The sequence below is a fragment of the Phacochoerus africanus genome, chromosome X, assembly GCF_016906955.1.
Source record: "Phacochoerus africanus isolate WHEZ1 chromosome X, ROS_Pafr_v1, whole genome shotgun sequence".
Classification (NCBI taxonomy): domain Eukaryota; kingdom Metazoa; phylum Chordata; class Mammalia; order Artiodactyla; family Suidae; genus Phacochoerus; species Phacochoerus africanus.
The window spans coordinates 83324967-83352733 of NC_062560.1; the positions used below are offsets into that span (position 1 = coordinate 83324967).

The 27767-nt window shown below is 37.2% G+C and overlaps 1 protein-coding gene across 1 annotated transcript in view; it reads left to right on the forward strand.

Moving 5' to 3' along the window:
* DIAPH2 (diaphanous related formin 2) overlaps nucleotides 1–27767 on the forward strand; it is a 913509-nt gene that overhangs the window by 695877 nt on the left and 189865 nt on the right. The window contains exon 26 of the mRNA XM_047765864.1: nucleotides 22205–22340. Coding sequence (XP_047621820.1) covers nucleotides 22205–22340 — 136 coding nt within the window. The remainder of the gene's footprint in view (nucleotides 1–22204; nucleotides 22341–27767) is intronic.

Here is a 27767-nt window from a genome sequence, read left to right on the forward strand (position 1 = left end):
TGCAGAAAAAGCTTGCTGACCCTTAATATAGCACATGCAAACAAGAGTGTGGAAGTGAAGATTCTAATGGTGAAATCATACAACACAGAAACAGTCTCTTGCATATTAACATTCAAATGCAGTCCCTCCTTAAGAGGAGATAACTTTCAGAGTAGATGGGAATTAGGAGTTTCATTGGAAGAGCTGTAGTTTCAACTGGGCTATTGATTTCCACTTTCCTTTCCAGGTGACATTCACATCTTTGTATATTGCCCCTGAGGCAAACGCATAGCCCTCATTTTGCAGGCTTGGCAGGGGGTGACCCCAGGCTTAGTGTGTGAGACCCATGTCTTGCTCAGCCAATAGTCCTGATCTCACTTATATGTCCCTGGAAACAAAAGACTTTTTTTGTCTTTTTAGTGCCTATAGTATATTAGGTACAGAATATGTGCTTTATACCCCCAGTTTCCCTCCTGTTCTACCTTAGCGTATGATACACATGTATCCACAGAACAATCCTTCCTTTGTCATAGAATGGGCAGAATTTCTTGGTTTTGACTTTCAGTAGTAATATCTCCTCGGTCTATTTCTTTGGATCTGCATTCTCCAGTCTTAAATATAGCATTGCCAGAGGTCTGCCCTTTGTCCTACGTAATTTTTCCTGGCGATTTATATCTATTCTCATTTCTATTCTCTCCTGAGTTGTGATCTTATTCTTTAGCTCTAGCTTCAAGTTCATTGTCTGTTGGATGTCCCTAATTAGATTTCCAACAGCTGGCTCAAACTCAGCATATTCAGAATGAAACTCATTATATCTTGTCCTGATTTCTTCTCGTACCCTCTGTTTTGGTTAATGATACAACTAATGTCCTCTTCTTCCTCACCATTGACATCTATGCAGTCCCCAGTTCATGTCAATTTTGCCCAAATCACATTCCCACGAGTGACAATAGAATCTAAACTAGCATTTGGAAATCCTTTTCTAACTACCCATCCTCCCAACCACTATTCTTTTCCTCTGCTTGGAATGCCTTCATGCTTACCATCATCCTTCCACCTGGTAAAATCATTAATCATCCTTTAAGACTTCATTCAATGGCTACTTTCTCCATTATATCTTTCCTAATCCCTTCTCCTTCTCAACTCCAGGGAGAAGTCATCCCTGCCTAGTTTGTCTGCTTACAAAACGTTGTTAATCACATGTTGTAACACCATACTTACTATAATCGTTAGTGTGCAGACCTGCTTTCTCCTTTGTGCTCTGAGTTCCTCTGGAATAAATGTATCACATCTGTCTTTGGATTTTTATCACATAGCAGAGTGTGTGGCACAAGGTCACGAGCAGATATTTATTGATCCGTAACCATATTTGTAACTGGTAATCATGTTCCTCATGTGCTAGACATCTGATCATAAATGGTCTTTTGTATTAAATGCTTCACAGGCCCTCTAGCTGGTCTCTCTCTCTCTCCTCCCCCTTCTCTTGCTCTTTCTCGGTCGGTTTTACAAAAATCTTTCATTATTTTAATGATTCCTTTGACTCTTCATCAATGTCAATTCAGCTAATATTTGATGAAAGTACTTCAATTTTTTTTTATTCACCCCATCACTTGTCTTTGTGAAATCCCAAAGTGAACTGTATTTTCCACATACACATAACTCTTGAGTAAGAGCTATCCAAAAGCACAGGAAGTACCTCATGTTTACTGCATTTTATTGGTACTTTCTAGTATCTAGCCTCTCATTTGTCAGCATTACTTTGTGATTTACCATTCCCTTATGACTGACTATGACCCCTTAAGTCTTCATTATTTTTCCATAGCCAGCTACTCCCGTGCTTATGTCTCTAGGATGTTTTTCTCTTTACAGCAAAACTCATTAGAGAAGGACTATTCTTCAAACATACACCTGATCTTTCTACCTTCTCTAAGTCTTGCCATCTTAAAAAACCCTTTGAAGGGAATAAAAAAATTTCAGCTTCTCTCTTTTGGGGGAGTTGCTGCACTTTAAAAGAAGAAAAATAGTCACATATTTTATAGGATAAAATTTAGTCATATTAAATGTCTTAAGTATAGTATAGTATTATAGTTTACATTTATAAGTACTTAAGCATAAACACAATATGCAGAAAGTAATATTGAGATTTCATTGCAGAAGAGTATATGTGAGTCAAAAAGGTTTAATACAGAAGTTCACATTGAAAAAAGTCAGATATAAAACCTGATGTTTATCATTGCTAAGTTTGGTACAGGAAATAAAATCCACTGTGTCTGTAAACTCCCTAAATCCCCTAGTAAGTTATTTGTCTAACAGGTCAAGCCTAATGGCAAAATCCCTCTATACCAATAAATAAGGCAACTTAAGCAGAAGATTCATGATGAAGCCAGAAAACGCCTCTATAAATAATGGCATATTATCCAGGGAGGAAGGTAAAGGAGAGGGCAGTAGATCATTAGCATAGTAAGACAAGGATATTCCCATCAGTAAGTAAGCAGTGATATTTGGCCAAATCTAGGTCATGATCAAGGGTATAATCACAAGTGAGATGGGTTTTACATTGTGGAATGTAACTGCGGTGCTCTTATACAGATGTAATGTCTTACTTACCAGAATGCAATCACCACTATATAACAATGGCCTTGCTATTTCTAGTTTCACAAAGAGGATCTTAAAGCAGAACACCCTGGTTCTGACCTCTGTCCCATCCAAACCCAGTTTTGAAGTGATCCACACTATAAAATTGTTTTCAGATATTTTCACAGATCAAATCTTTCCTGGCTATAGCAATCCCAGATTCAAGATGTTGAATTACAAGGTATTTATGTTATTTGTCCTGTTTTATAAACTAATGTCTCAGACATGTATACCTCTAGGATAGAAGCTGAGGAATTCCCTGTGGGTTTATCTCATAACTCAGGCTCCTGGCATGTTTTCCAGACCCTTTTAGCAGCTGACTAGCTATGCTTGCAAAGAGATTTTTAGAGATATCAGGTTCATGACTTGGTTCCACTGCTTTGCCATTCTGACCATCTAATTTGTTGTTGTTGTTGTTGTTGTCTTTTTTTGGTCTTTGTGTCTTTTCTAGCACTGCACCTGCGACATATGGAGGTTCCCAGCCTAGGGATCGAATCAGAGCTGTAGCCTCCAGCCTACACTAGAGCCACAGCAACGCGGGATCTGAGCAGCATCTGCGACATACACCACAGCTGATGGCAACGCCGGATCCTTAACCCACTGAGGGAGGCCAGGGATCGAACCCACAACCTCATGGTTCCTAGTCAGACTCTTTAACCACTGAGCCACGAAGGGAACTCCTCAAATTTTTGTAAGTTCTCAGATTTTCTCAGAATTCAAATGAAGGCCATATTTAAAATTTTTTTTATTAAAGTATAGTTGATTCATACAATATTGTATCAATTTCTGCTTACAGCAAAGTGGCCCCAAGTGTGTGTGTGTGTGTGTGTGTGTGTGTGTGTGTGTATACACACATTCTTTTTCTGTTATCTTCCATCATGTTCTATCACAAGAGATTGGATATAGTTCCTTGTACTATATAGTAGGACCTCATTGCTTATCCATTCTAAATGTAATAGTTTGCATCTGCTAACCCCAGACTCCCAGTCTATCCCATTCCCTCTCCCTCCTCGGCAACCACAAATCTGTTCTCCATCTCTATGAGTCTGTTTCTGTTCAGTAGATAGATTCATTTGTGCCATGTTTTAGATTCCACGTATAAATGATACATGGTATTTATCTTTCTCTTTCTGACTTACTTCCCTTAGTATTAGGATCTGTAGTTGCGTTCATGTTGCTGCAAATGGCATTATTTTGTTCTTTTTTATGGTTGAGTAGTATTCTATAGTGTATGTGTACCACATCTTCATAATCCATTCATTTGTCAGTGGGCATTTAGGTTGTTTCCATGTCTTGGCTATTGTGAATAACGCTGCTGTGAACGTAGGGGTGCATGTATCTTTTTCATTGAATGTTTTGTCTGGATTTATGCCCAGGAGTGGGATGGCTGGATCATATGGTAGTTCTATATTTAGTTTTCTGAGGAATCTCCATACTGTTTTCCATAGAGGTTGTACCAATTTACAGTCGCACCAACATTTTAGGAGTTTTCCCTTTTCTCCACAGCCTCTCCAGCATTTGTTATTTGCAAGCCCTATTATTCTACCTCTGGAAATCTGGAAGATATCAGTTCTGTTTAGTCCTTTAAATAAATATTCAGTTCATGTCCCTGTATAGAGTTATATACTTTAATCTCCACTTCCTTCAGCTTAATTATCCACCTTTTGTTTGTGGTCTGGCATTTCCCAAACTCTCAGCACTTCTCTTATTCTTCATCAGACTTTTCCTCAGGTTTTTAAATATCTCGTAAACAAAAGGAGATCCAGATTTGTGAGACCCAAGTTTATATAATTTCAGAGGAACCATTTAAGGAAAAGAATATAAAAATTTTTCTTTGAAAATTTGACAAAAAGCTCATGGGCAGGTGAACACATTGCCAGCACCCCTTCCCCACCCCATGCAAGTGAAAGGTCCCGATGTTCTTGCTTAATTTAGCTTCATGGTGAATCTGCCTCTGCCTTTAGAGTTGTTCAGCCCACACGTTAAGCACAGCTCTTTAAAAAAGGGCAATCTGTCAAAAGGGATAAACCCAAGTCAGAATGTTGTTATCACACGTGCTAAGCTAGTATTTACACTAAATGAATCATAACTGTCTCCATTCATTAAGTAATACTTATTACATGCCCCCTTTGTATTAGATGCTCTATTCAGCTTATACTCGAGTACCTATCTAAATATATCAACTAAATATAGCAAACTAAAACTAGCACAGCACCTGCCCTTTCAGAGGCTGTTAAACTAAGCCAAGACTGATGCAAACATACATAAAGGAAATATATGTGTATCTGAATGCATGTTAAATACTTAACATATATTAATATTATGTATGAAAAGGGATGAGTGTATCTTGATGTAATGGTTAGGGAAGCAGTCCCTTGGTGTCTCCATGTGAATCTAAGGGAAGAGAAGTTTAGAGGTATGCTCTCTCTCTTCTACTTAATGAAAATGACATGTCCCTTACCAACAATATAGTGTGGAAGTGTCAGGTTCACTTCAGGGGTCTGCTGTAACCTCATCAGCCTTCCTTATTTTGTTTGTGTTTCTTGGCTTCCGCTTGTTGTTTAGTGTTATATATGTTTCTCGACATACAAATATTACCCTGATTGTTCAGACATTAATACAGGGAAAGGTGCTACCCTATAATTACTGGACGGACGTCTTTCTGTCAATATCCTGGAAAGTAAGACAACAACTCATCAGACAATCACTCTACCTGCAATAGCATAGAGTTCTGACTGGCAATCAAGATGCTTTGCGAAAAGCAAATTGAGCAAAACCATCTTAGTTTACTTCTGTGAAAGAATCAGTGCCTTGTTAGTCCAAGAGAAAGAAGTCTCACTTTATTTACTATGAATTTGATTCCTTCTCATGTGACATTTATTCTCAATGATGTATGGAAAAAAAATAGGATCTAGACTCTACAATACTATTTCAACTGACAGTCTATGAGATTGACTAATAAAAGACTAACACTCTAGTGCTTCTTTGGATGATCCCTAAGTGCCAGGAACGCAAGAGCCTTGTCTATAATACTTACCATTGATCCCCCAGGGCCCAGAACTGTATATGACAATACATGGTGGTTACTCAATGAATGTTTCCTGCCTCTCTGAGGAGGTACAAGTCACTGGATGCAAATAAGCCTCCATTTGTCTTAGTCTTTCTGCTTCCTTGGCCTCTTCTTCTTTTCCCTGTCTTTCTCCTCAACCAAAGGACAGAAAAATTATCAATGACAATAATGTCCAGAGGAATTTCTAACATTTCATGAAAACTATTTATTTATATATGCAAATAAAATTCAATATATATATGAACATTTCATAATTTCATATCTATGTGTATATATGGAGATCTTTGATGTTCACGTTCCCTTGGAAATAGGATCAAGTTCAGTTATGACACACACACTTTATATATAAAATAGATAACTAATAAGGATCTACAGTATAGTACAGGCAAATATAGTCAATACTCTGTAATAACCTATATGGGAAAAAAGAATGGATATGTTTATATGTACAATGGATTCATTTTACTGCACACCTGAAAGTAATACAAAAATGTGAGTCAACTATATTCCAATAAAATTTATTTTTTAAAAAGTTCAGTTAGGGGAGTTCCCATCATGGCTCAGCGGTTAACGAACCCAACTAGCATCCATGAGGACATGGGTTTGATCCCTGGCCTCACTCAGCGGGTTAAGGATCCAGCGTTGGCGTAAGCTGTGGTGTAGGTCACAGACACGGCTTGGATCCTGTGTTGCTGTGGCTTTGGCGTAGGCCAGCAGCTACAGCCCTGATTGGATCCCTAGCCTGGGAACCTCCATATGCCATAGGTACGGCCCTGAAAAGACAAAAACGTAAGTTCAGTTAGGAATTAGTAAAATATAAAGTAACTAAGAGCATTAAGCTGGCAGTATAGAGACAAGAACATGCATAGAAGATTTTTGATTCTTAGTGTAACAAATGCAAAGTATGAATCAGTGGTATATGAGTTACGACTATTTTTTAAGGACAAATCAGAAATGTGTAGAGTCAAGGGAACTTTATCCCCCGTGTTATCTTTATTGAAAGATAATGACATTTCCCTAAAGGTTTTAGAAATGCTTGTTTTAAAATTTTCTTAAGGTTATGTAGCATGTGCTTTAGATCTTTTCAGGCGTACAAAATCTTTGAAATTTGAGGGTGGATTTGAGTTTTGAAAATTGCCAAAAGTGATATTGAGCCAAGTTTTATGGATACGATGTATGATTGAACTGAGTAACAAAATCTCTGGTCAAAAATATTGTGAATCTAAAATAATGACATTGATTTTATTTGACTCAGATTCTCTGAAAGAGGAGTTTCAATCATGGAGTAATTGCTCTCACCAAAATAAGTTTATTGCTTCCCAAGGTGGCCATTCGATGGACTGAATTCACAGTTTCAACAGACATATTGGAACCAATTACACCTTGAAATGTTATAAAACAAATGCTATTATTTGTTAAGAGATTTAAAGCATGGAAAACTGGAAATATTTTCAGATATTGGTTAACCCATCTTTTAGGGTATTCTTTCCAGTTTTGTTCATTTTGGGAGGGGGGCATATGTATGAGGATGGAGAAAACTATAATTAAAAAAAATAATGTCCAACATCTAGAGAAGCCCCAGAGAAAAACCTAAATATTATTAAATTTATAGAAAGAACTCTCTATGAGAGAGTTTTTATTTTAGAAATGGATATTGAATATCTTAACTTGGAGTCCAAACAGATTTTCCTGAGGGCCTCTTTGACCCCATCCCTCCTCCCAACATTTACCCGACAAATTAAGAAGATCTTCCCTAACATCGTATTTGAGGATCAGCCTCACTTTTGTGGAACTCAGACACCACGGTGGTTCTCAGGGACACAAGTTATACCTCCATGAAGAATTCTTTTTTTGTCTTTATAAGGCCACACCTGTGGCATATGGAGGTTCCCAGGATACTGGTGGAATTGGAGTTGCAGCCACTGGCCTATACCACAGCCACAGCAGTGTGGGATCTGAGCCACGTCTGTGACCTGCACCACAGCTAATGGCAACGGCAGATCCTTAACCTACTGAGTGAGCCCAGGGATCAAACCCATGCCCTCATGGATACTAGTCAGGTTTGTTAACCACTGAACCACGATGGCAACTCCTTCATGAAGAATTTTTTAAGGAAGATATTGACCAGGTTTCTATTTCTCAACAGCCAATAGATAAGATATGGGCTTAAGAAACTGACAGCTTTTAGTTAGACATCAGGAAGTAGTTCCTTTTAGAAGAGATGAAGTATTAGCCCAGATTCCTGCAGGAGGTCACAGAACCCTATTCCCAGGCAGAAGACTAGAATGAGCATTTCTTGAGGGTCTTTCCTGTTTCAAGTCTATATTTCTTTGTGTCAAGGTAATTTGATATTCTTATCCAAGTCTCCGAGGTGCTTTTCAACCCATCCAAATTGGTCTTATCAAAAACCTTATTGATTGTGCTGCCTCGTCCATCTTCTAAGATGATGACAGTAATAAGGTGGTAAACTCTCCTCTCAGAGCTGTAACATACCACTTGTTTGGCCCTTTTCCCCTACCCAACCTTCCCCCCAGATGTTTTCCCATTAAAATATCAGTCACATTAGAATTTCATTTTGTTTCTTTGGTTCAAAATAGAATTTTTTAAAAAATTATAAATAGACTTCCTATAGATGCTCAAAGCACTTCATAGATTTTAATCAAGTCGAGGTCCACAGAGGCATGTCAAATTCAATCGTTTTCCTCTCCCAGATGGAAAAACGGATGTTCCAATACCTACTAAGAAAAATATGTCTGCAGAAACTTGCAGCATTTGAAAACCTCTTCCATGCTATAGATTGTAGATTAACTTCTAGCTAATCAGAGTTCAGCATTCTAAAGAACTGTGATGGGAGAGGCAGTTTTCCCTCCAATTTCGGATCACATGTTTCTGCAGTTGTAAGGCAAATTTTAAAAGAAGGCCTTGGGGATTACCACCAGCCTTCATTATTGGTGCATGACTGATTTGTAACCAACTGCAAGTTTAATACCCAAGGAGATTTGCACATACATTCCTCTTTTTTTCCTTCTCATTTTTTTTTAATAATTTACCTTTGAGAGTCTCTTCACAACCATGCTAGTGTGCAAAGATCTGTTTGTCTGTCAAACCTCCTGATAGGTACAGCGTGTGAAAGATGCATTAATTTTTTATTGGTTTCCTAGGGAGGCTGAACAGTAAGCTGGTTGTGCTGAACACAAGAGGGCTACTTTAGTGAACATGGACTGGGATTCACTTAACTGCTTTCCTCTCCTAACCTCTGCCAAAAGGGACTCATTTATACAAATAAACTCAAGAAACTTTTCATATCAACCTTCCACCTGAACCTGCAATGGTTTTGTCTTAAACCAAAAGATCACTGGCAAAGCCATGTGTTTCTAATATATGTGGATCATACAAATAACTCATGAAAAACAAGATCTCCTTTGCAAAATTAGGACGAACGCATCTTACAACCTTGAAGTTTCAGTGTAAACACTAATCTCTACACAAGTGAATTTTCGCTGTAGCATTCGCAGCTATGTCAGTATGACAGATGTCATGGATATCAGGCCTCAGAACACTAAGCATTGGCATTTTTTTTTTGTCTTTTTGTCTTTTCTAGGGCCTCTCCTGCCACATGGAGGTTGGCAGGCTAGGGGTATAATCAGAGCCATAGCCACTGGCCTACGCCAGAGCCACAGCAACCTGGGATCCGAGCCGCGTCTGTAATCTACACCACAACTCACGGCAACACTGGATCCTTGACTCAATGAGCAAGGATAGGGATCGAACCTGCAACCTCATGGTTCCTAGTCGGATTCGTTAACCACTGCGCCATGACGGGAACTCCAGCATTGACATTTTTAAGAAAAAAAATGAAGAGGTCAGTGAACCGTAACCTGTGGATGATTAGGAAAGAAACCCACCATTCGAAGGTGGATGATGCTTATTACAAGGCCACTCAGTTTTTCCACAGTAAATAAATATGAGATGTGTAGGGAACTCTGTGTCAAGATGTTCTTGGTAATTTAATGTTTTGAGAATTCCCAGGCTGAAAACTATTATCATGTAAGATCAACTAACTCCAGCTTCCAGTTCTTAGAAAATGTGAAGTATATTTAAAGTTTAACTATGCTTTGACCTAGGAAAGATGGAACTAGGAAATTCATTTGGGGGTTATTGTAGGTAAGATGGAAGTCCTCACTGATTAGGAGACATTTAAGCAGAGACTTGATGGCACTATCTGAGAGCAGAGAGAACACAAGTGTAAAGGCTCTGAGGGAACTTGGGAAATGGAGATGGGATGGAATGACCTTGCAGAAGTAGGAGGGGGCCAGATCATGTCAGGCACTGTGGGCTGTTGGAAGGGTTTTTTTTTCTCTGACAAATGGAAGAGGAAGGAAGAAGAGGGGAAAAGCCAAGGACAGAGATTTAGGGGAAGGTGAAAATTAAGGGGGGGAGATGACATTGTAGTCTAGAAAGGAGATAGAAAGTGAACAAACCAGTCTATAGGAAGGAAGTGAACACAGCATCTCAGGAATCTAAGAAGAAAAAAAGTGTCTATTTGATTTGGTTATTTAGCCTGTACATCTATGATTCGTATCATATTTACATAGATTAATAAGCACAACTTAAATCTCCAACTACAGTATCAATACATTTGTTCCGTGTCTATTCCTGAAACAACTAAGTACTCGAGCAAGCTAATCAACGTTTCAATTACCCCAGTGAGAAAGAAAGTTATACCTCTTGGTTATCATCATAGTTGATTGGTTGATGAAGTATTCATGAGATCTTGCATAAGAGGAATTTTATAGGTCACTTGTACCGTAATAAGTGGAAATCTCTGGGAAAGAAAAAGTTTAGCAGTGTGATGATGCTGATAGAGTCTTTGAGTTGTACTTTCAGAGTGTGGTTGCTGCTTTGCCCTGAGCATTTGTCATGACTCCTTCAATCCAAGATTCCCTTTAAACACCATGAAGGTAGAGAAAAGAAATATCTAAAGTTGTTTGATGTTAATTAAAAATAAGATTCTTGAGTTCCCTGGTGGGACAGTAGGTTAAGAGTCTGCCATTGTTATTGCAGTGGTTGGGGGTCACTGCTGTGGCACAGGTTTGATCCCTGGCCCAGGAACTTCCTCATGCCATAGGCAAGGCACACACACACACACACTAAAAAGGTTTTTTTCCTTTTCTTTAATGGAAAGCCTTAATTTGTGCCCAGTTACAGTGGAAAAATCGAAGCAGTGCAACCATCTTATGTAGGTTTTCTTCTCTAATCATCTGTTCTTCAGTTCTTTGTGCGAATGCTGAAAAATTCCTCTCAGCTCACATGACAGCTTTCTATCTGTAACCTGACATGATCATGCTCAAATAAGAGTGAGAAAGACTTGAAAGAGTAGATGAGTCCTGGTTGACTATGACCTTTAGTATTCTTTAGGATTCTCACCCACTTCTAACAAATAGCAGCCTCAGCCCAAGTTACACTTCAGTAGTGGTAACATATATTGGGATCTGTGTTTCCCTTGAAACTCTTTTCCTTGGTTACAGGCAAGTGCAGCAAACTGCAGAAATGTCTAGCTGCCATAACAATTCAAGCAAAGAGCGTGTTAGGTATCTGTCTATATGAAGCAGAGTAGATGGGAAGGAAAATTTTATTAAAGAAAATCTTTTTGGAAAATGACAAAAAGGCATCATACATAGAATACATAAAATTGCCTTTCATTTTCATTGTCATGCTTAGCACATCTATGGGACAGGGAAAGGATATTGCTGCTATAACCCTAGTTCACTGGTCTGGACAACCTTTCCATCTCTACCTATTTACCTCCTGTTATGCCTGGAATTAAATGAGAACCCTGCCAACAAGCAAAAAGATTGTACCATTCATCTTACCTTCTCTTTGAAATCCTTCAGTAGATGGTTTTCTAGCAGGACTAGCAGCTTCATATGAGTAATATGGGAAAAGTTTGAGAAAGTTTAGCCAGGCCTCTTGGAGTAGCAGACTGAGTGAAGACTAATTCTCTCTCTCTCTCCCTTTTTTCTTTTTTTTTCTTTTTTTTTTTTTTTTTTTGGCTGTACCTGCTGCATACAGAAATTCCAAGACTAGGGATTGAACCCATACCACAGCAGTAGAGTCACAGCAGTGGCAACACGAGGTCCTTAACCCACTAATCTACCAGGGAACTCTGACTAATTCTCCTGTAAGCAGACCAAGTGAATATTACATTCTGAGATAAATACTCATGAAAGAAATAAAATTAAACTTTTAATTTCCAAATCAAAGGGCCTTAAAATCTATGTTTCAGTTTCTAAAGGAGATGACAGGACTAACTCCAGATGTTAAAAAGCAATGACACCAAAAAAAAAAAAAAAGAAAGAAAATTCATTCCTTCTCCCAGGAAACTTCATCACTCTGTTTAAGCCATGATCTCATACAGTGTATCAAAACTTAACTAAGGTATGAGTGTCATTATTAGTTCACATAGCAAAATATTCTATGATTGTATGGCTTGTCATATATGCTATACTAGCACATGAATTTTTCCCCAAAACTTATTGTTCATTCTGTTTATATCTTTTTTTTCTCACAACTCAAGAAGGCAAATCCTATCATCTGTTCAAAGTTCTGGGTCTGAGGGACTGTTTCTTTTCTTCATACTTTTACCTGATATCACAAGATTTCCATATCACAAAAGATCCCCCCCCGCCCCAGGGCACATGTGCATATGAAGGCAATGGAGTACAGATCCTGAATTGGTGTTGCTCAACTGTGGAGTTCTATAATAATAATAACCACTCTGTTCGTTGTGTACTTTTCTCTGTGCCGGGCACTGTGCCTTATCTCATTAAATCAGAGACCAACACTGTGAAGTATAGGTATTTCATAGATCAGGAAAGGAGGCTTAGCAAGTAGGAGCTTTTCAAGATAAGTGGCCCAAGGAGATAAAGCATGATGGTCCCTAAACAGCTAGGATTTAAACCAGATCTCTCAGCTCCTAAAGGCCATCCTCTGCTCCTAAGGGTATTCTGCTCTACTCAGAATGTTTGGATTGTAGGTCTTGATTTCAGAAGAGCAAAATATATAGGCCTCTTTCCCGTTATTTTTACTCTGGGCATAACATTACAGGTTGGGAATTTTTAGAAATTTTATCAAAAAGATGCATTAAAAAAATGAACCCTTAGAGTCATCATACTCATCTAGAAAAGAGAGAAATTTACAGTATCCATGTCAGCAGTCCTTTGATTGAAATTTTCAGGATTCTATGTTATTTTAAAAGAGGTGATTAAAAGAAACAATTTCAAATTCTGAAGCGGTTAGCATAAAACAGAAAGAAGCCAAAAGAAAAGGAGCTCCAAAAGCCCAGTTTGAATTAAAGCTAAAAGAGGATCAGGTGCTAGGACAGTTCAAGATAAAAGATGTGGGGAGAATTTCACCTATTTCATTGAGTTTTCATTAAAAAGTAATATCTCGGTGACTCAAGTCTAGTGTATAAAAAGATTTTCAATATAAAACCTACCAGTTTTCTTTATATTGTTGCCAAATGATTTGACTCGGTATCATTTGTGAATCCTCCTAACATCCCTGATGAATGAAGAAACACTCAGCAGTGTGATCACAGTGGGCCTCTGGCACTAGAGTTGCCAGTTTGTTCACAAGAACATTTCTAATACATTTTTTTTAGGTTATGTGACTCTCTAATACAGCTTCTCATACTGAAATAAACCACAATCTTGCCAAATACATTCACATAGGTAGCCAGGATGATCAAAAACTCAAAAGAGAAAAGAATACATTTCAATTTTTTTTTCCCGTGAGTACCAAGTAAATCATATTCACTGTAGAGAAGAAATTGGCACAACATTGTAAGTCAACTCTACTGTAATAAAAAATTAAAAAACGGAATTCCCATTGTGGCTCAGCGGGTTAAGAACCCGACTAGTATCCATGAGTACGTGGGTTTGGTCACTGTCCTCACTCAGTGTGTTAAGGATTCAGCATTGCTGCAAGCTGCAGTGTAGATTGTAGATGTGGCTTGGATCTGGCATTTCTCTGGCTGTGGTGTAGACCAGCGGCTGCAGCTCCAATTTGACCACCAGCCAGGGAACTTCCATAAGCTGCAGGTGTGGCCCTAAAATAAATAAATAAATAAACAACAATAACAACAACAAAAATCACGTTCAGAATGCTTATGAGGGTAGATGGTGTCAAGTTGCTACATTACTAATTATGTGTCATATCCTCATGTCTTCCAAATAAGAGGGAAGGGGTCGCTCAGAATAAACTATTGAAAACAGATGAGGTCATTTATGCCTTAATGACCGAGTTCTTACTGTTTAAATTTTCTGATGTTTCTTTTACACGTAATAATTAGTGTCACCATATGTTGAGCATTACTTCTGTACCAGGCATCATCGTCAGTGTTTTATATAAACATCACTTCCCTTAATCTATTTCACAACGAAGTGATTTGAGTAGGGGTATCTCCATTCTACAGATATGGAAACTAAAGCTCAGAGAAATGAAGTAACTAACTTATTCAAGGTCATACAGCTTTTAGTATAAGTGATGGCAGCTTGGATTTGAAACCAGGTTAAGGTGACTCCAAGATCCATTTTTCTTCTTAATTGCTCTGCTTCTCCAACCCTCAAATATAATTCTGCTTTCAGTGAGATCACAGTGCTTACAAACTGCTTCTGAAGTCAGCACTGGGATAGAAAGTGATTGAAGGCAATAGAAGTAAGGAATGGTTTTTGGTGGGCAATGGTTTTTGTTTTTATATATCATGAGATTGGAAGATACTTGGTTCTTGTAGACCTGACATGAAAGAGGCCGGCATATGAGCCCCTTGGAATTTTCTAAGCCAGTTTCATACATCTCTTAAAGCTTAATTGGAAGATATGAGAGATCTTAGCATTTTCAGGTGCTTTTTTGTTTTGTTTTGTTTTGTTTTTTTGCATGTGACATTTTTAGTCCATAGGGCTAATTTGTTTATTATGCAAAACAAGGGAAATAAGATTTTTAATTTATTCGTGTTTTTCAGTGAGGCATTAGAGACTTAAAATTAGTGAGAGATTTAAAATTAGGTTGGTGAATATATTTTGCAGTAAATCCTAGAGACATTTTTTGTTATATTTTGCTGCTTTTGTGCTTTTTCCTGACTCTTAAAAAATAGATATGCCAGTAAAACTGACTTTTTTTTTCTGTTAACATTTCTTATCTTGTATGAGGCTACTACCAAAACAGGTTCTCAATTAGCATCCTTTAAACAGAACGCAGTTCTATGCATTAACAGAATCTAATCAGTTGGCATTCCTACCCCTAAGAAATAATGATTGATGTTTACTTGGGAATCATATTGAAGTACACAAGTTAGTGTTTTAAATAGTTTATTTATTTATTTATTTATTTATTTTTCACACTGCACAGCATAGGGACCAGGTTACACATACATGTATACATAATTTTTACTCCCATTGTCATGTTGCGATGTAAGTATCTAGACATGGTTCTCAGTGCTACACAGCAGGATCTCACTGTAAATCCATTCCAAGAGCAATAGTTTGCATCCATTAATACCAAGATCCCAATCCCTCCCTCTCCCCCTGGGCAGCCACAAGTCTATTCTCCAAGTCCATGATTTTCTTTTCTGTGGAAAGGTTCATTTGTGCTATATATTAGATTCCAGTTATAAGTGATATCATATGGTATTTGTCTTTCTCTTTCTGACTTATTTCACTCAGTGTGAGAGTCTCTAGTTCCATCCATGTTGCTGCAAATGGCATTATGTCATTCTTTTTTATGGCTGAGTAGTATTCCATTGTGTATTTATACCACATCTTCCGAATCCAATCATCTGTCGATGGACATTTGGGTTGTTTCCATGTCTTGGCTATTGTGAATAGTGCTGCAATGAACATGCGGGTGCATGTGTCTCTTTTAGGTAGAGTTTTGTCCGGATATATGCCCAAGAGTGGGATTTCTGTGTCATACGGTAGTTCTATGTATAGATTTCTAAGGTACTTCCATACTGTTCTCCATAGTGGCTGCACCAGCTTACATTCCCACCAACAGTGCAGGAGGGTTCCCTTTTCTCCACACCCCCTCCAACATTTGTTATTTGTGGACTTATTAATGATGGCCATTCTGACTGGCGTGAGGTGGTGTCTTGTGGTAGTTTTGATTTGCATTTCTCTAATAATCAGGGATGTTGAGCATTGTTTCATGTACTTTTTGGCCATCTGTATATCTTCCTTGGAGAATATTCGGGTCTTTTGCCCATTTTTCCATTGGGTGATTGTCTTTTTTGCTGTTGGGTTGTATAAGTTGCTTGTATATTCTAGAGATTAAGCCCTTGTCAGTTGCATCCTTTGAAACTATTTTCTCCCATTCTGTCAGTTATCTTTTTGTTTTCTTTTTGGTTTCCTTTGCTGTGCAAAGCTTGTCAGTTTGATTAGGTCCCATTGGTTTATTTTTGCTTTTATTTCTGTTGCCTTGGGAGGCTGACCTGAGAAAACATTTGGAAGGTAGATGTCAGAGAGTGTTTTGCCTATGTTCTCTTCCAGGAGTTTGATGGTGTCTTCTCTTATATTTAAGTCTTTCAGCCTTTTTTTTTTTTTTTTTGTGCATGGTGTGAGGGTGTGTTCTAGTTTCATTGATTTGCATGCAGCTGTCCAGGTTTCCCAGCAATGCTTGCTGAGCAGACTTTCTTTATCCCATTTTATGCTCTTGCCTCCTTTGTCCAAGATTAATTGACCATAGGTGTCAGGGTTTATTTCCGGATTCTCTATTCTGTTCCATTGGTCTGTATGTCTGTTTTGGTACCAGTACCACACCGTCTTGATGACTGTGGCTTTGTAATATTGCTTGAAGTCTGGGAGAGTTATGCCTCCTGCTTGGTTTTTGTTTCTCAAGATTACTTTGACAATTCTGGGTCTTTTGTGTTTTAAAATAGTTTAGAAATATTTAGTGAGGCTCAACAAATATAAAGTTTTGTGAATCACAGTCCATTACTTAAAGGTTTATTAAAAGTTCTGAGCTCAAAACCACTGCTGTTGCTTTTATCCTTTTAATTATTTGGGTTTTGTTTTATAGGAATTAGAGTGAAAAGAATACGTCCCATCTCCCAAAATAGTTCACTCTCCATCAGCTTTCACTTTTTTTTTTTTTTTTCGTGGCTGCATCCACGACACATGAAGTTCCCAGGCTAGGGGTCGAATTGGAGCTGCAGCTGCTGTCCTACACCACAGCCACAGCAATACCAGATCCAAGCCACATCTGTGACCAACAGAACAGCTCATGGCCACTGAGCAAGGCCAGGGATTGCACCCACGTCCTCATGGATACTAGTTGAGTTTGTTACCGCCGAGCTCTGACAGGAACTCCAGCTTTCACTTTTGTAGAAGAATTAAACAGTCTTGAAACTTATCTTTCTCTCTTGTAAAACTAAAGGTTATTGATATGAAACCATAGTTAAGATTTCCCTTTCTCTTTTTAATTTATTGCTTAAGAAGAGAGAATTAAACAGGCATGTGTGTTCCATCCTTAATTTCCTAAAACCAGAGCTAAAGAGTAAAGACACCAAGAGGAATAGGGTCTTCTTTTTAGCATGAGGTCTCTTCATAAAGACAGAAGTGCTGACATCAGAAACCAGAATCTTTACTCTAGAGTCTGTGTAACTTGAACAATATATGCCTGTGTAGATGCTTTCATTTGTTTTTATTAATGCCATACCACCAAAATTATCTTCCTCTTTTGTTTTGGTCTCCTTAGGATTACATTTCTCATTTCAAAATGTGTGATTATTTTGTAGTTAAATTAATTCATGAAACATTTAACATATAACTGTTGGACTTATTACTTGTTCTGTTTCATCATTTGCAGATCTACATTCAGGTTGTTTTAGTTGTACCAGTTACAACCCTCTGTTTCGTATAGAAATTTAACCTATTCCATATGCTACATTTCCTCACAAGGCATTCTCTGATATTAATTATTGACTTGTTTCCTTCTACCCAAGATTGCATTAGTTTATATTTTTATATAAGCTTTTTAAATTTTTTATTTATTTATTTTTTGTCTTTATTATTATTTTTTTTTTGTCTTTTTTTTTTTGCCTTTTCTAGGGCCGCTCCCACAGCATATGGAGATTCCCAGGCTAGGGGTCCAATTGGAGCTGTAGCCGCCAGCCTACGCCATAGCCACAGCAACATGGGATCCTAGCCACGTCTGCAACCTACACCACAGCTCACGGCAACGCCGGATCCTTAACCCACTGAGCAAGGGTAGGGATCAAACCTGCAACTTCATGGTTCCTAGTCGGATTCGTTAACCATTGCACCGTGACAGGAACTCCAATATATATATATATATAAGCTTTTTTAAAATAAAAAATTTTACTATATTTTCAAGGAATAAAAAGAAATGAAATGTGGAGAAGCTACAGGAGTAATATGACTTATATCCATGAAACCACATAATGCCTATCGGTGATCTATATCAATATTTCTGTGCTCAAAATATAGTTTATATTCCAGCTTTTTAAGTGTTTTCATTATTACTGTTTTCATTAGACAATCTTAGTCTGTGAAAGGATACTTATAAAAAATCAACAGTCTCATAGTTACCTAGTATCTTAGCAAGTTAAGGACCTGGCATTGTCACTGTTGTGGAACAGGTTTGACCCCTGGTCTGAGAATTTTTGCATACTGAGGATGCAGCCAAAAAAAAACAACAAAAATCAACAGAATCTTGGAAATAGGATTGCCAATCAAATTTATCAAATAAAAATACTGGATTCCCAGTTAAATTTAAAAAACATGAAAAATGGTTTTGTGATCAATGTGTCCCAAATATCACATGATTTTTTTAGGGTAAGTACATCCCAACTAGTGTATGGATAGTGAGTAATTTTTAGTATCAACATTCCTAAATAGTGTATGAAATTTTTTGTATATGCCAAGTACTGAATAGGATATACCAAAAAAATTATCCATGGAATTCCCACTGTGGCTCAGTGAGTTAGGAACCCAACATAGTATCCATGAAGTTGCAAGTTCAATCCCTGGCCTTGTTCGTTGGGTCAAAGATCTGGCATTGCTGCAGGCTGCAGTCTCGGTTGTAGATTTGGCTTAGATCCAATCCAGTTTTGCTGTGGTTATGGTATGGGCCAGCAGCTGCAGCTCCTATTCAACCCCTAACCCAGTAACTTCCATATGCAGCAGATGCATCCCCAAAAAGAAAAAAAATAATAAGTAATTATTCATGGTTTATCTGATATTCAGATTTAACTGAGTGTCTTGTTTTTTATGTGCTGACTCTACTTAGAAGGCATCGTGATAATGTGAGTGAACATACACAGTTCTGCTGCTTAAGTAATTGTATAGCCTTGGGTATCTCACTTAACCTACCTGAACCTAAATTGCAGCATCTATAAGATGAGAACAAATAATAGTTATTTTGCAGATTTCCTATAAATATTTGAAGTTACTTACTTAAAACACCTGGTACATAATAAATCTCCATTAAAGAGTAGCTGTTATTATTATAACAAAGAAACAATACAAATGCGAGTTACCAGTTTTTTTCTAGTTTTCTCTTCTTACATTACTTACCAAAGATACTTGTTAGTATCAGAGCCTGAATATATGTTCTATTTTCATGTTGTCTTTTTTTCTTACTTAAAGTTTTATTGTCAATCCTGCCTTTTTCAAACATCTATTTTTAATTGCTATTATTTTTTATTCAGATATAATTTAAATATCATAAAATTCACCATTTTGAAATATACAATTCAGTGGATATTCACAATGTTCAACAACCTTTACTGCTATATAATTCCAGAACATTTTCATCACACCTAAAAAGAAACCCTATACTCATTAGCAGTTACCCCCCGTTCCCCGTCCTCCATTCCCTGGCAACCACTAGTCAACTTTCTGTCTCCATGGATTTGCCTTTTCTGGGCACTATATATAAATGCTATCATACCATATGTGGCCTTTTTTTGTGTGACTTCTTTCACTTAGCATAATATTTTAAAGTTCATCCATGTTTCAGCATGTGTCAGTACTTTATTCTTTTTATGGTTGAATAACATTCCATTGTGTGGACATATATTCTATATTTTGTTTATCCATTTATCAACTGATGGACATTTGTGTTGCTTCCACTTACTGGCTATTAGGAATAATGCTGCTAATGAACACTCTTTTACAAGTTTTTGAATGAATATGTGTTTTCTTTTTTCTTGGATATATATCTGGTGTGGAATTGCTGGGTCATATTTTAACTCTATGGTTACTTATCATTTTGAGAAACTCAGACAGCTTTCCAAGATGACTCATTACTTTACATTCATACCAGCAATGCAAAGCAGTCCCATTTTTCCACCTCCTCACTTACTATTATCTGTTTGTTGTTTTTTTATTATAGTCATCCTAGTGCGCATGAAGTGGTACCTCACTCTGGTTTTGATTTGCAGTTCCCTAGTGATTAATGGTGTCAAACATCTTTTCATGTACTTATTTGCTCTCCATCTTCTTTGCAGAAATATGTATTTAAATCCTTTGCCTATTTTTAATTGGGTTATGTATCTTTTTATTGTTGATCTCTAAGAATTTTTATATATTCTTATCAGATATGTGATTCACAAATATTTTCTCCCATTCTCTAAGTTATCTCCTCATGTTCTTGGCAGTGTCCATTGATGGATCAGTTTTTAGTTTTGACAAAGTCTTACTTATCAATTTTTTCCCTTGCTTTCTTGTGCTTTTGTTGTCATAGCCATGTTGTCTTTTCTTCCTTAAAGAATAAAACAGACACTCAACCATGAGAAGAGAGACGTAAGTTCTTTTTCCAACTTAGCAATTACATAAATGTGTGACCTTAGGCAAGTCTTTCAACTCATTCAGAATTCAAGTTTCCAGATCTGTGAAAATAAGCTGGATTCAGCAGAACAGACACTTTTCAATTTTTTGTGAATCAGTTAATCTCCATGAAAACCGCCTAGGTTAGTGGTTTTCAACGTGGGTAACATTTGACAATGTCTGGAGACATTTTTGTGGTCATAACCAGAGAGGCAGTGCAACAGCATCTGGTGAGTAGAGGCCAGGGATGCTGCTAAACATCTTACAGTGCACAGGATGCTCTCACAACGAAGAATTGTCTCACCCAAAGTGACAGTCAGATAATGCTAAAGTGAAGACACCTGCTCTAAAATTACAATTCTATTATTCCACTTTAAATGGTTACCTTTGAGTTTGTCATTTTGTACTTTTAGCCTAATGCTAGAGATACCAGCCTGATGGGGTCAATAGAGAGGGGAAGGTACCAGTAATTCTTGCAAGCCAGGAGGATTTTTTAAAAGTGTTTTCAGTGCTTTTGAAAACTATTATATCTTTTAATATGAAAGAAACTATTTTAATATAGATACCTTCAGGCCTAGCCTTATAGATTATTGTTATTCTTGCTATTTTTACTGTATGAGTATATGAGTATGTTATATTGAATATGTAATCTTCAGGGTTCATGGAACAAAATGGTCTTTGTGAAGGAGTTGGTACATGCTATGAAATATGTCTAATGAATCACAATAGGAAAAAAAAGAACAGCTTGATTGAAGGAACTTGTAGTTGGTATATCTCTATATTAGTGATTTCTCTGAACTCAAAAATACTATCAATCCAGCCAAACAGTTTACTTCAACATTCTCCCATACTGTCTACTGGAATGTACTGATTACCTTGAGTTCCACAGATAATCTATCCAATATAAAACAGACAATAGCTTGAAATAAGTTTCAGCTTTCCTAAAGATCTTGGCATGTAAAAAGCTACTAATCTTGCAGGGATTTCTTTCCTGTGATAATATGGCTGAGTGTTTCATGCCCTGCACCATTAGATGTAATCACAACTACTACCATCACTATCATAGACTAAGCATTATAAGCACTTTATAAGTGTATCTCATTTTTCCTCACAAAAACTTTATCAGTCAGTTTTTTAAAAGAAAAAAAAACACATTTTTCAGATCAGGGGAAAATGTGAAATAGACTGGTAAAATACCTGCTAAGCCATATTTCCATATTAAATCTTTTTTTACGTATCAAAACAATTTCATATTTCAACAAGACAATATGCTTATTGGTAAATCTGTAAAACATTCAGAGTTCCTGCTATGGCACAGTGGGTTAAGGATCTGGTTTTGCTGCAACTGTGCATAGATCACAGGTGTGTTTGGGATTCAGTCCCTGGCCTGGGAACTTCCACATGCTATTGATGCAGCCAAAAAAAAAAAACCCTTAATGTTTTTAATTTTCTAGCAACCCAGGTAATGGCAATTAAAGACTGAGTTGTGTGTAATTTTTTTCAAGAAGAAATATTTTAGGATTATTTGTTTCTCTCAAAAGTATGTGCACGTACCTTGAAGCTGCTATACCTTTCCACCTCTGAGCATCCACATGTGTGTATATGTAATTCTAAAATTGCACAACTCCTCCAATATATACATAATAAAAGAATTTTTGTTTTTTTATATGTATAGGAAGCAGTGAAAGAAAACAATAAGAGAAAAGAAATGGAAGAGAAGACTAGAAGGGCAAAGCTTGCAAAAGAAAAAGCTGAACAAGAAAAGTTGGAACGCCAGAAGAAAAAGAAACAACTCATTGATATAAACAAAGGTATGAAGTATTTCTATTTTCAAAAAAAAAGAGTTATAAAGAGCAAAATATTGTAATCAATTAGGGTTTTTTTGTTTTTTTAATATGATTTTTATTTTTTCCATTATAGTTGATTTAGAGTGTTCTGTCAATTTATACTGCACAGCAAAGTGACCCAGTCACACATATCTTGAATTATAAATAAATAATCATGTGCATGGTAGAAAATTCACAATATTCTTAGCCACCTGCATCAAATGTCTCTCATTATATTATCTGTTTTTCTTGTCATTCTACACTGAACACAGGATTTTTGGTAACCAATGCAAGGTAATATGTTGTTACAAGTCTTTTTCTCTTCATTTGTTTTAGCAAGTTATATTACATTATGGCTGAAGCAGTGGTAAAAGAAGAAGAGAGTCAGATGGAAAGACAAACACTGGTTTGGGAGATGAGCTTTATGGCTCTAATTTTATTTTGTTGATGCATGTTAGTTGACAATACAGTAGCAATTAACACCCTCTTTCGGGGACTTGGAAATTTCAAATCATAATGGATATTGATGCACTAGTGTAAGTTGAAAAAACAAAAAACAAAAAAACAAAGAGAGGCACCTTCTCCAGCTGTGAGCCTAAGAACAAAATTCTGGTATATCCACATAGTATAAAGTAAGTTGTTTGCTTGGTTAGCAAGAAAGACTACATATTAAAGGTGGATTTTTTGGTTTTGTTTTGTTTTTAAAGAAGAGAGGGATAAGGAAAGTGATTAGTACCAGATAACTTCAATTGAAGAATGAAAAAGTATAGCTTTGCCACTGAAAGTTAGAGAACTTAATAACAAAACAAAATCTGAATAAGATATAAGATATGATTAATATGGATCACCTATTTATAAATATAATTATAGTAAAAATTACAAGTACTGTATAATATTGACTTATATGCCAAGCAGTGTTCTAAGACTTTCACATGTTTTAAGTCAGTGAATCTTCATAATATCTCTATGAGGTAGGTACTGTTATCATCTCATTTTACAAATGAGGAAACTGAAACTCACAGAAATTAAGGAACTTGTCAAGATGACACAAATGAGAAGTATTAGCAGCAAGATTAGAATCTAAATAGTCTGCCTATAGAATCTTTGCACTTAAAATGCCATTTTCAAATAATAGTAATGATAACAATACCAACAACTAACATGTGGCACTTACTATGTACCAGGAACTGTTCTAGGAGTTTTGTGTATTGGAACTATTTGATCTTCATAAAACCCTATTAGGAGGGTGCTACTCCCTCATTTTAAGGTGAGGAAACTGAGACACAGAGAAGTTAAGTAAGTTGCCCAAATTCAGAAAGATTCTAAGAGGTAGAACCAAGATCTGAACCTAGGCAGTCTGTGGCCAGAGTTAATTATTAACTATTATTAACTATTATGTACTTTTAATTATCATTATTTAATATAATTATTAATCATATTGATTATTCTGCCATAATATCTCTTAATGGCAACTCTTCTAAAATATCTATGTCATTCTTCTTCATACCTTTAAAATAATATGTGTTTTCAAGAATTGAAATGTTCACCCAGGAAATAAATATAACATCCTTTTTTAAAAAAGAAAAAAGTAGGAGTTCCCGTCGTGGCGCAGTGGTTAACGAATCCGACTAGGAACCATGAGGTTGCGGGTTCGATCCCTGCCCTTGCTCAGTGGGTTAACGATCCGGCGTTGCCGTGAGCTGTGGTGTAGGTTGCAGACGCGGCTCGGATCCTGCGTTGCTGTGGCTCTGGCGTAGGCCGGTGGCTACAGCTCCAATTGGACCCCTAGCCTGGGAACCTCCATATGCCGCGGGAGCGGCCCAAGAAATAGCAAAAAGACAAAAAAAAAAAGAAAAAGAAAAAAGTAAACAGCCAAAGTAAAAGAGTAATATCAGCATAATTTAGCAAACAAGCCTCATAATTATGATCAAAAGAGCTGTCCTGACTGAAGATCATGCAATTAGGAAAAGTACTAGGCATGGCATGGCAATGGGCACTTGTAAGAAGTTCTCCCTTGATAGCTAATGGAGTGAGTAGAACAGTGATGAACATTAGCTCCCTTATGTGCATGGGAGGGGTAGTGAGAGAAGAGGTTTGAAGAGGTAGGGGACAGATTGTGCATTCTCTTGGCTGTACTAAGGTTCCAACCCTGAAAGTGATGGGAAACCAATGAGTGTTTCTAAATGGGAAAGTGATGTGCTTTGATAGGTTTCTTAGAAGGATCATTGTGACAGAAGCATGGAGAATGGAGTGGAAAGGGAAGGCCCGGAGACAACAGAGGTTATGGTTATTATCACAGTCCTGACAAGAGATGATGGTAGCCTGAACTAATCAGTGGGAGTGAATTTACAGGAGTTACCAGTAAGAGGTGTATTAGAGTTCTATAGTTTGTGGATATACAGAGACAGATTTATTTTAAGGAATTGGCTCATATGGTTATAGAAGCTGGTAAGATCAAAATATGCAGGGTAGAGTGGTAGGCTGAAGACCCAGGGAAGAATCAGTATTGCAGTTCAAGTCCAAAGGCAGTCTGCTGGTAGAATTCCCTCTTGCTCAGGGGAGATCAAGTGTTTTATTTATTCAGGCCTTCAACTGATTGAATAAGCCCCACCTACATTTGGGAGGGCAATCTGCTTTACTCAAAATCCACTGAATTAAATGGATTAATTTAATTAATGCAAAACACCCTCAAAGAAACATCCAGAGTAATGTTTGAACAAATAACTGGGCACTGTGGTCCAGCCAAGTTGACACATGAAATTCACTATCACCAGAGGGTTGTTAAAAAGTAGAACTGACTGACATTGATGATGTTAGATGTGGGAATTAAGGGAAGGAGCTATTAAAGAAAGTGGTAGCCTTCATAAAGAAAAAGCAATTCAGGAATAGACAAGACTTTATCAGGAGGATTGCAATGATGAGTGACATTTTGAACCCGTTTTATTTTCAGAAAGTTTGTAAAGATGGGCAATGTCAAAGAAGCCATTGTGTGTATATATGCGCACGCACATGCATGTGTGTTATGAAATTCAGAAAAGAAGTTTTAACTAGACAGACAGACTTGGGGGATCATTGGTTTTTGATGATTAAAGTTAGGGTATATTAGTTTGTTAAGGCTTCTGTAACAAAGGACCTCATACTGAGTGGCTTAGAGTAAAAGAAATTTATAGTCTCAGAGTTCTGGAGGACAGGCATCTGAAATCAATGTATAGGAAGCATCTTGCTCTTTGTAAAGACACTAGGGAAGGATCCATTCCAGGCCTCTCTCCTGTTTGTTAGTTAGTTGGTTCCTTGGCTTGTGGCAGCATAACTTTGATCCTCACATGGCATTCTCCCTGTGTTCATGGCTTTCTCTTCATATGGTGTTCTTTTGATTAGGACACCAGTCATTTGGATTAGGGGTCCAACCTACTCCAGTATGACCTCACCTTAATTCATTACACAATTTATTATATAACACATGAGTCTGAAAGAGATTACAGAGTAAAATATAACTCAGAAGTTCTAAAAGTATTTGGCCTCTGAACTTATTTACATGATTAAAAATTATTGAGCACCTAAAATACCTGTTGCTTATTTGGGTTATATATTTACTTCCACTTATCAGATTAGAATTTAAACAGAGATGTAATAAAATTATTTAAGAATTAATTTTTAAATTATTTTTTATTCTATTAAATTATGTTAATAAACCTATCACCTATTAACATTTTTAATTCAATGACTTTTATTATATTTATAGTTGTACAACCATGATCACAATCTAATTTTAGAACATTTCCATCCCAAACCCCCAGTCAATTTCTCCCCTCCAATCTCTCTGCTTTGGTAACCATAAATTTTTCAAAGTCTGTGAGTCAGTTTCTGCTCTGCAGAGAAGTTCATTATATCCTTTTTCGAGATTCCACGTATAAGCGATAGCATATGATATTTCTGTTTCACTGTCTAACTTCATTTAGCATGATAATTTCTAGGTCCATCCATGTTGTTGGAAATGCCATTATTTCATTCCTTTTTATGCCTGAGGAATATTCTATTGTGTAAATGTACCATATCTTCTTTATCCACTCCTCTGTTAATGGACATTTAGCATGCTTCCGTGTCTTGGCTATTGTATATAGTGCTGCAATGAACACTGGGGTATATGTATATTTTTGAGTCACGGTTTTCTCTAGATAGATACCTAGGAATGGGATTGCTGGATCATATGGTAATTCTATTTTTAGTTTTTTGAGGAATCTTCATAGTGTTTTCCATAGTGGTTGCATGAATTTATATTCCCACCAATAGTGTGAGAGGGTTTCCTTTTCTCCACACCCTCTCTAGCATTTATTATTTGTAAACTTTTTGATGATGGCCATTCTGGCTGGTGTAAGGTGGTACCTCATAGTAATTTTGATTTGCATTTCTCTAATAATTACTGATGTCGAACATCTTTTCTTTTGTTTTTGGTCATCTGTATGTCTTCTTTGGAGAATTGTCTGTTTAGATCTTCTGCCCATTTTTTGATGGGGCTGTTTTTTTGGTATTGAGCTGCAGGAGGTGTTTATTTTGGAGAGTAATCACTTGTCAGTGACTTCATTTGTAAATATTTTCTCTCATTCTGTAGGTTGTCTTTTCATTTTGTTTAGAGTTTCCTTTGCTATGGGAAACCTTTTTTTTTTTTTTTTTGTCTTATTAGGGCTGCACCTGTGGCATATGGAAGTTCCCAGGTGAGGGGCTGAATCAGAGCTGCAGCTGCTGTCCTACGCCACAGCAACAGCAACACCAGATTTAAGCTGCACCTGCAACCTAAGCCACAGCAATGCCAAATCCTTAACCTACTGAGTGGGGCTAGGGATCGAACCTGTGCCTTCATGGATACTAGTCGGGGTCACTGCTGAGAATGGGCACTCCCAAAAACTTTTAAATTTAATTGGGTCCCATTTGATTGTTTTTTATTGTCATTACTCTAGAAGGTGCATCTGAGATGATATTGCTGTGGTTTATGTCAGAGAGTGTTTGGCCTATGTTTTCCTCTAAGAGTTTTATAGTATCCAGTCTTATATTTAGGTCGGCATATGGAGGTTCCCAGGCTAGGGGTTGTATTGGAGCTGTAGCCACTGGCCAACACCACATCCACAGCAACACAGGATCCGAGCCATGTCTACGACCTACACCACAGCTCACAGCAAAGCTGGATTCTTAACCCATTGAGTGAGACCAGGGATCAAACCTGTGTCCTCATGGATGCTAGTCAAATTGGTTTCCACAATGGAGTTCCCATCCTGGCTCAGTGGTTAATGAAACTGACTAGGAACCATGAGGTTGTGGGTTCGATTCCTGGCCTTGCTCAGTGGGTTAAGGATCTGGTGTTGCCAGCTTGGATCCTGCATTGCTGTGGCTGTGGCTAAGGCCAGCGTCTACAGCTCT